Consider the following 18,009-nt stretch of genomic DNA (forward strand, 5'->3'; position numbering starts at 1 on the left):
GGGAAACTTCTTACACTGGAAAATAATACATTACAACATATAGAGATGAAATTGGGACTTAAGAAACCAAACCTATACAGCGGAAATCTTCTTATGCGGGAATTTCTTATCCGGGTTCTAATGTATATTCTTTTCTTTTTTCCTTTACTTTTGTTATTTCTAAATGACCCAAGTTTCCTCATGTTCCTAAAGCCTTTTTCTTTATTTATACTTATTTTCTTAATTTCTCTCTCTCTCTATGTAATACACACTACTGTCATAGTTGACAAATTGTCTTTTAGCAAATTGTCACATACAGTGAACTGTCATGCACACAACTTAAACATACAGCAAATTGTCACAATAGCATGTTGTTGGTTTGGTAATGTTTGTAACATACCAAACCATTAAGTGACAAATTGTCTTACACCCAATTATTATTATCACATCAACAACTGTTTAGTTACAGTGAAGATTTTTCTTAATGCAGACTATCTATGTCAACTGTGTGTCCATTAACACTGCAGCAGTGGCACCAATGTTTCCTCTAATTTTTCTTATAGCTGCACAGTGCAGAAATGCATCTGAGTAAACAATTTTCAAACAAGATTAAATAACTGCAATATTTTTAAAAATTGTTTTAATTATAAGTAGGGACATACATAATAATAAAAAAAAATGTCAACAATTAATTTACACTTTGCAGCTATTTTTTTTTCTTGGAATTTTTCTTTTTTCTCTTCTGTTTTTTTTTTTTTTTTTTTTTTTTATGTGAACCCCAAACACGAGAGGTATTAGAACCTATAGTACTTAGTACCGTGCTTGGGTTGAAGACTGAGAAGACCAAAGAAGATATTTGTTGACATTGGACTTGAACTTCTGTAGATTGTAATTTTCAGGAAATACGTATGAAGGAAGGTTGTTCCCGAAAACGGCAGTTGAATGAATAAATGAGGAAGATGAAAAGTTGGTTCTGTGGGTTTGAAGTTGCACAGTAAATGGATGTTGGCTGGTGGCGGCACGTGTTCGGACTCTTTTGAAAGAGAGAGCGGGAATTATAGAAGCTAATTCAGAAGAACAGTGCCCATGGAAGTATCTGTAGAAGAGGAATGCAGCAGAAACAGTGCGTCTATGAGACAGCGAGTGGAGAGACTCTGTTAGAGATGAATCATTAATTAACCTAACTGCCCTCTTCTGAATGGAATCAAGAAGCCTGAGAGAGGTTTTGGGGGCACCACCCCAGATGTGGGAACAATATTCCATGGCAGGGCGGATTTGCGATTTATACAGAGTGAGCAGCTGTTTGGAAGAAAAGTAACGCCGAGAGAGAAAGAGAAAACCAAGTTTTTTAGATGCAGAGGAAGCAATATTTGTAATGTGCTTGTGCCAAGAGAGATTAGAAGTCAAGATAATCCCCAAAAGAGATATATCATTTTGCCTAGAAATCGGAGTGTCACTAAAGATAAGCATAGGAGCAGAAGAATCCTTTTTGCGAGATATACGACAAGACTGAGTTTTAGAAGGGTTGAAATCAACTAAGTTGTTGTTTGCCCCACTGGAGAATTACCTGAAGATTGGCATTTAAGAAATTGGTAGCAGATTTTCGAGAAGTTAAAGCTGATTGAGCAGGACAAGGTTTCTCAAAATGGAAAGTTGAATGCAATGTGCGATCATCGGCAAAACTATGGATAGGATTTCCAGTCAATGGAAGAAGGTCATTGATATACAAGAGGAAAAGAGTGGGGGAAAGAACTGAACCTTGGGGGAAACCGGCATTAGTGGAGAAGTTAGAAGACAGAGAGCCATCAACCATCATCCTCAGTGAGCAATCAGAGAGAAATCTGGATAACCAATTACTAAAAACAGTTGGCAAACCATAAGATGGAAGCTTGTTTAGAAGACCTTTATGCCAAACATGATCAAAAGCCTTTGAGATGTCGAGAGCAACTACTTGTGTTTCACCGAACCTTTCCATTGAATTAGTACATAAATGGGTAACATAAGCCAGAATATCACCAGTGGATCGACACTGACGGAATCTATACTGGTGATCGTTGATCAGACGGAAGGTTTCTAGGTAGTTTAAGAGTTGGCGGTTAATTGATTTCTCCATTACTTTAGAAAGAGTAGAAGTAATTGCAATGGGACGATAATTGGATGGGAGGGATTTGTCACCCTTTTTAGGAACTGGCTGGATATGAGCAAATTTCCAAGCAGAAGGAAAAACACCTTTAGAATAAGAAAGTGAAAAAAGGCGGCAAAGAATAGGAGTAAGATCAGGAGCACAGGTTTTGAGAACAAGTGGAGAAATACCATCAGGACATGGAGCTTTCTTAGCATCGAGATTCATCAAAATCCTTCTGATATCCTTTTGACGGAAGACCACAGGAGGCATTGAATGGAGTGTGTTGGGAATGGTGGGAGGAGTTTTACCAAGATCATTAATACATGAGCTGGAAGAAAAATGGGATGCTAGCAGGTCAGCTTTATCCTTGGCTGAAGTGACAACAGAACCATCTGGTTTGGACAGAGGTGGGAGCAGAGATGTGCAAAAGTTGCGGCCAATAGCTTTGGCAAGAGACCAGAATTCTCGGCTACCATTAGGGCAAGAAGCAAGTTTTCTACTCTTAGCCTGTTCAAACTCTAGTTTGGACTGATTAATAACTGCTTTACAATTGTTGCGAGCTTTGGTGTAGGCAGAAAATGAAACTGAAGAATTAGAAACAAGCCAATTACGATATGCAACATTCTTCTCTTTGACAGCCTTAGCACATTTATTGGAAAACCAAGGTTTAGATAAAGGACGAGATTTTAAAGTGGAGTGTGGGATAAAGGATTCCATTCCTGCAAGAATAATTTCACTGACACGATCTGAGCAAACGTTGACATCAGAACTTTTGAAACAGTAATCCGACCAAGGAAAAGAAGAAAAGAAGTCTCGCAGGTCATCCCATTTTGCATTCTTGTAATGCCAAACAACACGAGGTTGGGAATAGCCATGAGATAAAGGTTCCATTGGAGAAGAGACAATCACCAAGTTGTGATCTGAAGTGCCTAAAGGATCTCTCACTTCAACCTTGTACTTAGAAGGGTTGTTTGTGAGAAAAAGATCAAGCATATTGGCTGTATGATTAGGATTGTCCGGTATTCTTGTAGGTAAATGAACAATCTGTGCTAGGTCATTAGTAATTGCAAAAGCCTCAGCATCTCGACCTGCTGGGTCGGTGTGACTAGAAAACGGAAGCCAGCTGGGGTTGTGAACATTAAAATCACCAAGGAAAATTACCTCACTGTTAGGAGAGTTGGACTGGAGAAAGTCAAGTTGCAACGAGAGGAAGTCAAAGAGCTCCAAATGATTAGTCGAGTTGGGAGAATGGTAGAGACAACAGATGAATTTGACACAATGAGGTAGAGAAATTTTAAGCCAGAGAAGATCAAAGAGAGGAGATTCCAAATTACCAAGTCTCTGACAGGGAATATCAGAACGGACATATGCACAAGTACCACCTTTGAGGCGAAAGGAATCATACAGCGAATAATTTGGATATCTGAGATGAGCAGTAGTTGAATCAACTGATAACTGAGATTCTGTCAGAAAAAGTAGATGAGGATTGGCAGACTGCAAGTGGAAATGGACATCATTGAGATTAGAATTGAGACCACGTATATTTGTGAAATGAATTAGGAAGTCCTTGGGAGGTTTAGATCTTTTCGCAGATAAGCTTGCTCTATTAGTTTGACAATTCATGGTGTATTCAATAGTAAGAAAAAGTGGGTGGGACATGCTGTATGAAGTAATGAAATTTTTGGATATGGCGTACATGTGCTAAGAATATACTCAGATCCTTGACATAACGTGGCCTCGACAATGCTCCCCGCATACACACTACTCGGACTCCCTCCAGTCACTATCTGGCAGAGTAGAGGTAGCAAGATTATACACTAGCTGATCCGGAAGCCTCCTAGAGAGTTACCAATAGGACCGGTCCGGTGTACTAACTAGCGGCCGGCCTGCGAAAACCGTTTTAGAGCTGTACCCTCGAAATGTAAGGAATATTAGATCTCGCCACGACGTTCATCATAACCTCAAAAGTCATTAATCATACTGCATGATGGAAGAGATAGGGAAGGGTTGACCGGAACTTAGCTCTAGAGACTAAACATGGGTTCCACCACTTCAAGCCTCCAATAAGCAAAGTGGTGGTATTTCACCGGTTGATGAGAGACATCTTCACCTAGTACTGCCTGGTAACATAGAGGGGGTGGCGTTCCTCCTTGTGGTGTGGGCGCCACACCTCGACCCCTGCTTACGTTGGTTCACACCTGGGTGGTCACCCACCATGTACTTGTGCATGGTTATACCCAGGATTACTAACAATCCCACCATCGTGAAGGTGCAAGCAGAGGATTTGGCTGTCACAGACCGTCCGGACTTCGCCGAAATTGGGTCCACTTGACTTGAGTGTCACCCGAATATCAGTTCCATCAGCGTTTTAGACTCCCAGGTAGCAAGTACAGCTTGTCTGGCATATCTGAGAGAATGTCTGTGACAACCTCAAGGACCTGTTCTTTGTAGAAATTCATAATTTGTAGACATCATCTACATTTATTGTTGCACCATTAGCTAAATGCAATTTGATTCTCATAAGGCCACTTAAATGATCTTCATGTATTCTATTTCGATTTTTGTTTTAATTGAATTCACAGTCGCTCGCAGTCTGTACTTGATGCCTGAAATGTTCCCATAATATCATAGAGAATAGATATGTTACAAAAAATTACGAAATTTAAAGTGTCACTGAAAGTTTTAAATGTTCCAGTTTTAATTTTTTTGCAATTATAAATTTTAATTCCGAATATTCTTCTGATATTTTAGAAATAACATCGCTTTCATCATTTGTAATAAATCGTGAATATTTTTTTGCGAGGTGTATCACATTAGGTTTCCCAGAGTCAAAATTATTTTGCTTTCATTTGTGACAGCAATAATATCAAATACTTTCCAATCGTTTAATTCATCATCAGGAAATCTGTTATCTAAGTGATCACATACACGTTTGATAAAGTGAATTATAGTCGCAGTGTCAACATCACTTTTTATCTTTTAAGTATCTTTTACACCTTTTATTTTAAAAAAAAATTAATTCTACAGGAGATTTTTAAAAAAATTATACACATAAAAATACAAATATGAAACTGTTAGTTTCTTCCATTTGTCAGATTTAAAAACCATTAGATGCATAAAGCTATGTACATGCGCATATATTTATGTTTATTAATTATATAAATTGTTTTTAAAACATTTTTAAAATATATAACATTTTAGAAATTCTTCTTTACTTCCGTTTTCCAATTTTTGCAATTTTTTTTAAAATTATTATAAATTTGGCATGCTGTGAATTATGCAAAATTTGAAAGTTGCTATCTTCTGTCCCAATGGGGGTTGCCGCAACACAGCGGCAACCCCCAAGGCAGAATGCGCTGGTTCCACAGGAACTAGTAGTTGTTGGTGACTCTATTGTCAGGGAAACAGGGAACATCCTTTGTAAAAAGGATAGGTGGAACAGGACCAGGGTATGTCTGCCAGAGGCAAAGGTTGATGACGTTATAGGAGAGAGTATATGATGAGAGCCTTGTTGATCAATTCGGCCCTGGAAAGATTGTGCAAGGCTCGAGGGGTAGAATTTTTTTCAGCCTGGACTGTACTTGTTAACAGGAGAGACTGCTTCTACAGGGATGGGATACACTTAAATAGAAAGGGTGCAAGAATATTTGCTGATGCTATCGAGGCAGTGTTAGGTGGGTCGGAAAACTGCTAGCTTGGGGGGAGACAAAGACTAATAGATTAACAGTAGCCACTGGCAGAGGTGAAAGAGATTCTTGCACTGCTTCTATTGGAATGAGAGGAAGCCTGAAAAACAAGATGCAGGATATTTCAGAAACTGCTGGGAGACATTGCTGTACAAGTAAACACATGGGTTGTGTTAGGGTAGCTAAGAATAGAAACAGGTGCATGTAAACTTGTGTGTACACCAATGCTAGGAGTTTAGTAAATAAATTTGATGAATTTGAGGTATTGCTCAAAACATCAAAGGCAGATATTGTTGGGATATCAGAGACGTGGTGTCACACAGAGATAAGGAATGCAGAACTGGAATTTGGGGAGTACAACGTCTACAGAAAGGATAGACAGGATAGGAAGGGGGGAGGGGTTATGCTATTAGTTAAGAAACACATAAAAACCAAGGAAGTGAAGCCAGTAGACATCGCTGGACAGTGCAGTGTTGAGTCAGTTTGGTGTGACATAAGCATTGGGAGATCAAAATTAAGAGAAGGAGTATGCTATAGGCCTAATGACTCTGATGAGTATAATAAGAAACTGTACAGGGAAATAGAGTGGGCCAGTAAATCAGAGAGTCTTATAATGGTGAATTTTAATTTCCCAGATATTGACTGGAATTTGGGGCTGGTCACTCACACACTAGCCAGGCTTTTGTGGATTTATTGGATGATTGTTTTCTACATCAGCATGTTTGGGAGGCAACTAGAGGGAGTAATACCCTTGATTTGATTATCAGTAGTGATTCTTCATGCATTAAGAATCTGCAGATAAATGAACCACTAGGTGGCAATGATCACAGTGTGCTGAAGTGGGATTTACACAAAGAGGTAACTACCATTAGGGGTAAAGGGAAGGGTTATTGCTTTCGTAAAGGCGACTACGATGGACTGAGACAGTATTTAAATTCTATACAGTGGGACCGACTGATGATGTTACCAACAGCAAACTCAAAATGGGAAGCATTCAAAGAACTTATCTTGGAAGCTACTAGGCTTTACATACCAACTAAGAAATATTGTTAAAGGTTTAGGCCTAAATGGATGTCAGATGAACTAAAGAGACATATGGCAGAGAAGAAAAATGCATGGGATACACACAAAATAACACTTGACACAGAAGTCGATGATAGATACAAGTTGATCGGTAACCAAGTTACAAAGGAGGTTTGGCAGGTGAAGGCAGATTACGAGAAATCTTTGGCAAGGGATAACAGCAAAGAGTTCTTTACTTATGTAAACTCTAGAAGGAAGGGGATGAATCAGATTGATCCACTTGATATCGCTGGTTCAACTGTTGATGATCCTGCTCAGGTAGCTAACAAACTGAATGAATATTTTGCATTGACATTCACACATGAGGAGTTAATCAGGGAGGGGGGGGGAATGCCAGAGGTGTATTCAACTCTGGCACTAAGCTAGATAATCTTGTAATAACTGAGAGTAAAGTGGAGGAGAAATTGTTGAAGATTTCTCAAATCTTCAACAATTTCTGGATGGAATCTATCTAGTTATATTAAACGAAGTAAGCAAACCTTAGCCATAATTAGGAGAGCTTCCCTGGACTCAGGGGATGTGCAAATGAACTGGAGATGTGCAAATGTGACTCCAATCCACAAAGGAGGATCAAAGGGAGCCACAGGTAATTACAGACCTGTTAATTTAACTTCTGTTCCAGGGAAATTAATGGAGGCACTGGTTAAAGAAGCATTGCAGAATCATCTGGACAAAACTTGAGTTATAGCTCAGACACAGCATGGGTTTGTTAAGGGGAAGTCTTGTCTGACTAATTTGATTGGATACTATCATGCAGTCAACAAAGGAACTGGATGCAAAGAATAACTTTGATATCATATATTTGGATCTTCGAAAAGCCTTTGATATTGTTGAACATGGAAGACTGCTGCACAAATTGAAGCAGTGTGGCATTGGAGGCAAATTGCTTGTATGGATAAAGCGATGGTTGAGTGGGAGAAGACAGAGTGGTAATCAATGGACACTACTCTTCATGGACTAATGTTATTAGTCCATGTTATTAGTTCAGTGTTCGGTCCATTGTTGTTTTCTGTATTTATAAATGATATTGATGAGGGTATATCAGGCTTAATGTCCAAGTTTTCAGACAATACGAAGGTTGGCAGGGTTGTTAATGACACTAATGACAGTACACTGCTGCAACAGGATCTATAAAAGTTGAGCAGATGGGCTGAGAGGTGGCAAATGAAGTTTAACATTGACAAATGTAAAGTACTACATATGGGAAGCAGTATCCCCAGAATAACTCTATGGTACTACGCTGACAGTGGTAGAGAATGCCGGTAATTGTGCAGTTAGATATGGTTTTCTGAGCAGCGCAGATGGTCTACAAGAGTAGCTCATGGTGTCTTGTCAATGATATTCAGTAATTTTTCTAGCAGGAAAAAAGGATGTAATTATCACCTTGTATAAGCCAATGTTCAGGCCACACCTTGAGTACTGTATACAGATCTGAGGGCCACATTTTAGGAAGGATGTAGAGTTGCTGGAACAAGTACAGAGAAGGGCAACAAGATTAGTGGATGGAACAAAGAGTTGCTCTTACGAAGAAAGACTTAAGTTTTGAAAATTACAGTGTCTGGAGACTAGGCACCTGCGAGGTGATCTGATTGAAGTGTATAAGGCCTTGAATGGTTTGAGCATGCTCAATGCTGATGCGATTCTTCCTCTTGCCCAGCTTAATCACCTGAGGGAACATAAATTCAAATTTTTTATTGAGGAAAGACAGTTGTTGAATAGATGTATGAAAATTTGCCTTTAGCCAGCAGATAGTTGATTGCTGGAACAAACTTCCAACTGTCATTGTGAAAGTTGATAGCTTAAATAAATTCAAGGCAGAACTAGACAAACATTTGGAGCAAATGGATGGGTGAAATGGGAAGGAATTTTTTTTTTGGCTGGTGCTGTATAAGCTTGCTTTCTTGCATCATATGCCTCTACTAATATTTTGTGTGCCCAGTCTGCACTGTCGTTGCAGGTATAATTTGTTTTATCAGTCAACCCTAAGGAAGTAAGCTTTGTCTTTAGGGAGCTGTTTGTCATTTGGTTTTTAGGAGCATTAGCAACTAAGGCCATATTGCTCCGTGAATATGCGGTGGTCATTCCTGACCTTTCCGCATCCTCCGTATTTGGTGGTAACGGGCTCGAACCCCGGTCTAATCAAGAAGCGTGTGCTATGCACTGCTGCACCATCCCACCTGGCTACGGAGGTGCCTTTAGGGAGACATGGGGTGTCAAAATATAAGTTTCAAAAAGTTCAGGGGCAAACCACTTTGATGGCTTTGGACTGACCATTGCCACCTGAGGCAGAAACATTTTGGCGACTGTACTTTATGTTTCCTGCTCCCAATCATTTAGCCATAATTTGTGAAGTTTTGTGGCAATTTTCTATCTTTTAGCCTTGCAGTTGTTGGCTCTGTCCAGGGTTATCCCAAGAAATTCTGTAGGCATGCCCTTCTGGAGTCTATAATATAATCTTCTTTTGGCAATTTCCAAGTACAGCGGTAGAATACCAGGTGTGCTCAAAGTGCAGCATGCCCTGGTAATAGTGAGAAGTATTGTTCTTTGTATTGTTTCTAATTTGTTCCTGTTTCTGATTATGGCAATTTACAGGCAAGAATACTGCTCGGTAGATAGCATTAGCAAGGGCACACATGATACAAGAAAGCAAGCTTATATAGCATAAGCCAAAAAAAAAAAAAAAAAAAACCACCCTTATTTCACCCATCCACTCACTCCAAATGTTTTTCAAGTTCTGCCTTGAATCTATTTAAGCTATCAACTTGTACAACGACAGATGGAAGTTTGTTCCAGCAATCAACCACCCGCTGGCTAAAGGCAAACTTCCGCACATCTATCCTACAACCATCTTTCCCCAATTTGAATCTATGCCCTCCCAGGTGATTATTCTGCACAAGATGTTTGCCAGGGCCTTTCTTTTGAGCCCCCAGTATGGTCTATTGATCCTGGAAATCATGCTTGCATAGTTTCTCACTTTTTTTGCCAGATATGCCAGATGGGGATAGAAAGTTAATTTTGAATCAAAAACACCCCCCCCCCAGGTATTTTAGTCCTTGTACCATTTTAATTGTTGTTGCAATATTTTGATTTGCGAAGGTCTCCTTATGTCTACCTTTCCTTTCAAAAGAATTGATTTTGATTTGTCAGGCAATATCCTTAGCATGTGCATTTGTGCCTACTCCTGTAGTTGCATAAGGGTGGAACTGGATCTTTGCTCTTCTACCACTCTTGTATTACCTTTTAGCTAAAAGGTAATACAAGAGTGGTAGAATAGTAGCTAAAAGGTAATACTTGTATTACCTTTTAGCTAAAAGGTACTACTCTTGTATTACCTTTTAGCAAATTAGCTAAAAAGGCTAGTCTGTCCACTTGGCCCAGATCCAAGGCCAGAAATTCATCCAAGACAATTGTCCTGAAGAATGGGGCATGTCAATTCCTGGAACCTTGTGTGAACCAAGGCACTTCTGTCTGTAAGGTAGTTCCTGATTACTTGAGGTTCTGTGGGACATTTTTCTGGCAGAGCTGCTTAAGGAATGCCACCAAAGTGAATCAAAACCCCAGAAAAGTCAAATGAAATGGCCAACATGTATTTTTCCCTCTGTATTCTGCAATGTCTGCACGGGTAGCACAGTATCATCATCATCTTCCCCATACCGGGGTGGAAAAGGTCCAGGTTTGAATCCCGTCAATGACGCGAGGAACTTTAATGGGCTTTTTCACTCCGTGGTTGAGTTAGTCAGTCTGGGACATAAGATAGCAAGGTTTTCCCCCCCCCCCCAGAAACTGGGGGTTTTCGTCCAGAAAAACAGGCAAATCAACCAGAGAACACACACAATTCACAAACACATTACACAAATGGGTAGATAGAAGAAATTTTGGGTGACTCTAATAAAATTTGTATTCTGCACTGTTGTAAATAGGTGGTGCATGGCATCCTCCGTAGAGTTACCCTGCTTAAAGCCATGTTAATTATATGAATGGTTTCCTGCTTCACTGTAGTAAGTTGATATCCTGTTGTAGATTAGCCTTTCATATATTTTTCCCATTACTGAGAGGAGAGCTACGGACCCATATGATTTTGGTTCTGTACCGGTTTTTCTGGGTTCTTTAGAATCAACCTTCTGTTAAGCAGTAATTGGACCAGTTTATTAGCTTGTCTGGTGCTATTTCTGGAAATTTCTTAATAATTTCTGCCTCTAAGAGGTCATTCCATTGTTCTTAGTTCTAGTTAGGGATGCTTGTATTGTAAATAGTGATTCAATGTTGGCATTTTTATATTCAGTATTATGCTTAATTATGACACTATGAGTAGGGGAATAATCCCACCCAGTAAATTCCATCTTCCATCTTAGAATCTTACCAGTAACCCCAACCTGTTCAAGCTTATACAGTACCCTCTCATGAGGGACTGAGTCAAATGCTTTGCTAAAATCCAAATAAACTATGTCGAAATTATTCCCTAAATCCAGCTCATGAGTAACTGTGTCAAAATAGCCTACTAGTTAAGCCTGATTTACCCTTAACAAAACCATGTTGGGTGTCCTTCAGAATGCCATATCTATCTAAATGTCCCTGGATTGCACTCTTAATCACTGCCTCAAAGATTTTTTCTACAACTAAAGTCAGACTAACCAATCTGTAGTTACCAACTTCACTCTTAGAACCACTTTTATGTATTGGGTACTTTATAATAGTTTTCAATAATTAAAAATTCTTATAAGATCATTTTCAAGAGATTATTACTTTCAATAAATACCTGTTGAAGAATCTCTTCAGTGTGAGCTAGAAGCATTTTTTTTTCTTCCAGTTGACTCTCGAGTTCTCTTATTTTTTCAGTCTGTGCTTCAACTTGTTCAGTGAGTACAGCAACCTGCAATAATTTTTATAATTAAAAAGTACTTTAAATTAAATCAACACAAAAAAAGTAAAAAATTAACTAAATGCAGTTAATACTTGGTTATGTTTTATCATTAATAGCCATCAGTGCCACAAGCTTTTGCTGCACCAGCCAAAAAGAAAATTAAAAAAAAAAAGAAAATAAATAAATATATATAAACATATAAATCAAAAAAAAAAAATTAAAATCATAAATTTAAATATATATATAAAACACACAAACGCAGAGAGAGAGAGAGAGAGAGAGAGAGAGAGAGAGAGAGAACATCACTTATTGTGATCACTTCAGGACAGCTTAATTGTTAACAATAATCAAAGAAACAAGAATTCAGTTATTCAGCCCAATTAATTGATGCAGAGGAAATAAATGTACATAAAAAAGTGAAAGTGGACAGAAATAAAACATTAAAATCAAGTAATACAAAATACTTTAATTTGACTAACCACTATTTCACCAAGAAAGTTATCAATAAAAATGAAAATGTCTTAATGTTTCTGGAAAACCATACAAGCCATTAAAACCAAAAATAAAAATAAAAAATGTAAAACAAGAATTAAAAAAGAGTTAATGTTCTAGGATAAAAGAGTCAGATTAGTAGGAGTGTAGATACAGTACTTTCTTTCATGGAGTGATAACATTGACAATCATATGAACTGTAAGAAGCAAAGGCAATAACTAGATGTGCAACCTGTTTTAGTTCAAGAAAGCATTGGGATTTCACATAATCAACTTCCACTACAGATGTGTAAACCATGATAAGGCATAAAAGCAATAAAAAAATATGAAGCACTGATTACAACTAGCATTGTTTTTTTCTATGTATTAGTGTACATCTTATCAGGACTTCATAAAAGTGATAACATTACAAAAATGATAACATTATCAATGATTGTAATAAGCAGTGTACACTATATGTATATATATTACATACATACATTATAAAAAAATTAATAATTTTTATATTTAAAACCTATGTATAGAGAAACACACATACACAATCCATTCCCTCCTCACACAGGTGACTATCCATCTGACCTTTGCCCTTCCTTAAGCTGCTAGCCAAAACTGCCCAGAGGTAACCTATTCTGGTAATTAACAACTGGCTGGCTAAAATAAAAACTAATACAATTCAGTCCAGTCTTCCCTCCCACTTACTCCAAAAATTAGGAACAAAGTGAAATCACCCATAGTAAGACATTTAACCTTGCCCATTTGTTGTACATGTAGAGGCTCTCATCATATTTTTCACAATCTTCTAGTCAGCAGCATACCCCACCACTCTCGTTTTACCTTTGCAACCAATTACTCACACCACAGAAATTTTATATTGACTTACATAAGTTTTTAATGTGGGAAAACTTTTGTCACAGTCCAGTTTATTTTGATAAGAAGAATGAAACTCACCCCTTCTATCTTGCCTATCTTTCCTAAATACATTATACATATCATACAGTATACTATTGATACTGTGGCACATGGAAGGCTACTGTACAAATTGGAGCATATGGCATTAAGGGCAAGTTGCTACAATGGATAAAAGGATGGCTAAGTGGGAGAAGACAGAGAGTGGCAATCAATGGATACTGCTCTTCATGGACTAATGTTATTAGTGGTTAAAAGCCAATCAAAAAAGCAATGGTTTTTATATGCACAGTGAATTTTTCATTTCTGTGCAAGCATCATTTATTAACACTTATCCTCCAATCAGTACACAGCAAGAAACATAATATCTAGTGCTTCAGCTTCAATATACGATATGATTATTTTGTGTAATATGTATGAAAAAAAAAGATATAATTGTGGAATTTCTTTTTCTCTACTTTGAATGAAGTTTGGGTCACCTTGATAAATTCCTTTAAAGGAGCCCAATATAAAATTTCATTAAAATCATTATACTGGAAGTTGAGTTTGTTACATGCAGCTGCATCTATTGTCTTCACATGATGAAGGCAATAGATGCTTTATGTATATGCAAGCATGCCTAAAAATGGCCTTTTTCAAAAATATATGCAGCAAAAGTGCAGTCATTACACACATTGAAGTATGAAGAAATGGAAGGGAAATCATTTAACAAATGTTTTGTTGACATATGATCAGAATTGCATATTCAGTGCTAAGAAAATTCAACTTTCTTTTGTCAAGTTGCTACTAGATAAAATGCATACATTTAAAGGTGTTGAAGGTGAGAAATGTAATTATGTTTAAAAATGGCAAGATTACCATTCTCCTAGCAGCAAACATGCTTCACACAGAGAAGACCCTATGCTTTAAAGTTTGAAGATATTGCCAACTACTGGTTGCCTGTATCAGGCAAACCAAAAGGCTTGGATATCATCAAAAATCTACAAAGAATGGATCAGACATTTAGATTGAAATACAAGTGGAGAGAATAGAAAAATTTTTCTGCTTCTGGATGACTGCATACCTCATTGCCAAGTGAATAGTCTGCATGCATTTATTCTTGAATGCTTCCACTATGGCATCAGTTCTTCAGCTATTTAATAAAGATGTAATCCAGTGCTTTAAGAAAACTATCAGAGAATGCTATTAACAGAATTCTGCCATGTCTCAGAGAAAAACACAATCCAAAATCAGCATTGTGCAATAAACATATTTATGTGTTTCGGCATAGGATGAGGTTGATGAAAAAGTGATTGCAAACTGCTTCAAACATGCTGGATTTATAACCTTGAATGATGCACTGAATGATGCTTTGCATGCATCTTCCTACATTAATCACAAAGATCATTGAATGAAGTGAAGAAATTTTGGGGATTTGCATCTGCAAAGGAAGTAAGCAGGCCCTTAGCCATGATTATGAGGCATCCTTGGACTCGGTAGGTCTCCACAGACTGGAGATGAGCAAATGTATCCCCAATTCACAAATGGGGACCAAAAGGTGACATAAGTAATTACAGACCTGTTAGTTTAACTTCTGTTCCAGGGAAAATAATGCAGTCACGGGATAAAGAAGCACTGCAGGATCATCTAGACAAGGCTGCAGTTATAGTTCAGACACAGCATTGATTTGTTAAGGGGACTTCTTGTCTGACCAATTAGAATTAATACCATGATGTGGTCACAACGGAACTGGATGCAAAAAATAATTTTGATATCATATACTTGGATAGTAATAGTAATAGAGGCAAGGGATGCAAAAGAGCAAGCGAATGTAGCATCAGCCAAAAAAAATTCACACAACTATTATCGTTAAATGTTTGTCCAGTTCCTCCTAGAATTTATTTAAAATATCAACTTCCACAACAACATATGGAAGTTTGTTCCAGCAATTAAATAGCCACTGGATAAAGGCAAATTTCCGCACATCTATTATACAACTGTCTTTTCTCAATTTCAATTTATGCCCCCTTAGGTTCGTAATCTGTTCAAGCAGAACAATCCCATCCGAATTCAGCATGCTCAACCCATTCAAGGATAAGCCTTGAATGGGTTGAACACGCAGAAGATGAATAAACGTTCTGATGAGGTGAATAAACCTCAATCAGATCACCTCGCAGGTGCCTAGTTTCCAGAAGCTGCAATTCGTAGCACTTAGGCCTTTCTTCATAAGAACACCCCTTTGATCCCTTCACAAGTCTTTTTGCCCTTCTCTGTACACGCTCAAGCAAAATCTACATCTTTCCTAAAATGAGGACTCCACACCTGTACACAATATTCAAGGCGTGGCCAGACCATTGCCTTATACAAAGGGATAATCACCTTCTTTTCCCTGCTAGCAAAACTCCTGTATATCATTGACAAAACCCCATGACCTGCTGTTGCAGCCTGTCTGCATTGCTCAGAAAACTCCATATCTGACTACACAATTACTCCCAGGCCTTTTTCATTTTCTACCACCCTAAGTGTAGTACCAAACAGTTGTTACGTTCCTCGGAGGTTACTTCTACCCATATGCAGTACTTCACATTTGTAAAAGTTAAACTTCAGTTGCCACTTATCAGCCCACTGCCCAAATCTTCTAGATCCTGTTGCAGTAGCGCACTGCCATTACTGTCATTAACAACCCTGCCAACCTTTGTATCATCTGCAAACTTCAACACTAAGCCTGATATACCTTCATTAATATCATTGATAAATATACAAAACAACATTGGGTCCAACAAGAAACCCTTTTGGACTCCACTAAAAACATCAGTCCACGAAGAGCAGCATCCATTGATTACCACTCTCTGTCTTCTCCCACTCAACCACCATTTTATCCATTGTAGCAACTTACCTTAATACCATTCTCCTCCAATTTGTACAGTATTCTTCCATGCACAACAGTGTCCAAAGCTTTCCTGAAATTCAAGTATATGATATCAAAATTATTTTTGCATCCAGTTCCTTTGTAACTACATCATAGTATCCAATCAAATTTGTCAGAACAGAATGTCCCTTAACATACTTATGCTATGTCTGAATTATTGCTGCAGTCTTGTCTAGATGATCCTGCAATGCATCTCTAACCAGTGACTCCATTATTTTACCTGGAACAGAAGTAAAACTAACTAGTCTGTAATTACTTGTGACACCCTTTGATCTCCCTTTGTGAATTGGGAATATATTTGCACATCTACAGTGTGTGGGGACTTCACTTGAGTCCAAGGATGCTATCATAATTATGGTTAAGGGTTTGCTTCTTCCTTTGTCGGCTCCTTTAATGTAACTGAATAGATCCCATCCACCCCAGATGCCTTTCTTTGGTTTAACTTCAACGATTTCTCCTCCACTTTGCTCTCAGTTATTACAAAATCATTAAGCACTCTGCTACAATTTGATAATCTACTGACATTTTCCTTCCTTAATAACTCCTCATGTGTGAAAGTAGGTGCAAAATACTCATTCAATTTATTAGCTACCTGAGCATGATCATCAACAGTCAAACCATTGATATTAAGTGGACCAATCTGATCGTTGCTGTTTTTCTTAACTTCCTTTGCCAAAGATTTCTCATAATCTGCCTTTGCTTGCCTAATCTCCTTTGTGACTTGATTACAGACTAGCTTATATCTGCCATAGGCTTCTGTGTTGCCTGATAATTTATATGCATCCCATGCATTTTTCTTCTCTGCCATGAGCCTCATTAGTTCATTTGACAACCATTTAGGCCTAAACCTTGAACAATATTTTTTAATCAGTATGAAATGTCTAGTAGCTTCCACAATTAATTCCTTGAAAGCTTCCCACTTAGAATTTGCTGTTGGTAACATCGTCAGTTGATCCCACTGTACAGAATTTAAAAATTGTCTGAGACCACTGTACTCACCTTTACAGAAGCAAAAACCCTTTCCTTTACCCCCTTATGGTAATTATATGTTTAAGTAAATCCCACATCAATACACTGTGATCACTGCCACCTAGTGGTTCCTTTATCTGCAAATTCTTAATACACGAATGATCACTGCTGATAACCAAATCAAGAGTATTACCCTCTCTGGTTGCCTCTGAAACATTCTGCTGCAGAAAACAATCATCCAATAAATCCGCAAAAGTCTTGCAAGTGTGCGAGTAACCAACCCTCGAATTCCAGTGAATATCTGGGAAGTTAAAATCTCCCATTATAAGATATTCTGATTTACTAGCCCACTCTATTTCTCTGTACAATTGTTCATTGTACTCATTGTACCCTGCCAACCTTTGTATCATCTGCAAACTTCAACACTAAGCCTGATATACCTTCATTAATATCATTGATAAATATACAAAACAACATTGGGTCCAACAAGAAACCCTTTTGGACTCCACTAAAAACATCAGTCCACGTAATTAGTAATTAGGCCTTTAACACACTCATACTCTTATTTTTGCTTTCCCTGTGCTTATGTCATACCAAACTGACTCAACATTGCAATGTCCATCTATGTCAACTGGATACACTTCATTAGATTTTGTTTTTCTTAATAAACAGCATAACCCCCCCTCCCTTCTTATCCTGTCTATTCTTTCTGTACAGATTTTACTCCTCAAATTCCATTTCTGCATTCCTAATATCTGTGTGACAAAACGTCTCTGATATCCCAACAATATCCACCTTGACCAACACTTCAAATTCATCAAATTTATTTACTATACTTCTAGAATTGGTGTACATGCAAATATACATGCACCTATTCTTATTCCTAGTTACCCTAACATAGCCCATGTATTTATTTGTTTCATGATGACTGCCATCAGTCCCTGCAAACCCCAGTACCCCTCGCTCCAGGCTGCTGCTCATTCTAAGATGTAGTGCAAGA

The 18,009-nt window shown here is 38.0% G+C and overlaps 1 protein-coding gene across 3 annotated transcripts in view; it reads right to left on the minus strand.

Moving 5' to 3' along the window:
• The window catches only part of LOC150077402 (liprin-beta-1-like), a 400,264-nt gene that overhangs the window by 305,425 nt on the left and 76,830 nt on the right, over positions 1–18,009 (minus strand). For all 3 annotated transcript variants that reach the window (XM_090386092.1, XM_090386090.1, XM_090386091.1), the window contains exon 3: positions 11,630–11,743. In XM_090386092.1, the coding sequence (XP_090242218.1) occupies positions 11,630–11,743 (114 nt within the window). The remainder of the gene's footprint in view (positions 1–11,629; positions 11,744–18,009) is intronic.

The sequence above is a fragment of the Mastigoproctus giganteus genome, chromosome 12, assembly GCF_048544385.1.
Source record: "Mastigoproctus giganteus isolate SK-2022 chromosome 12, ASM4854438v1, whole genome shotgun sequence".
Lineage (NCBI taxonomy): Eukaryota > Metazoa > Arthropoda > Arachnida > Uropygi > Thelyphonidae > Mastigoproctus > Mastigoproctus giganteus.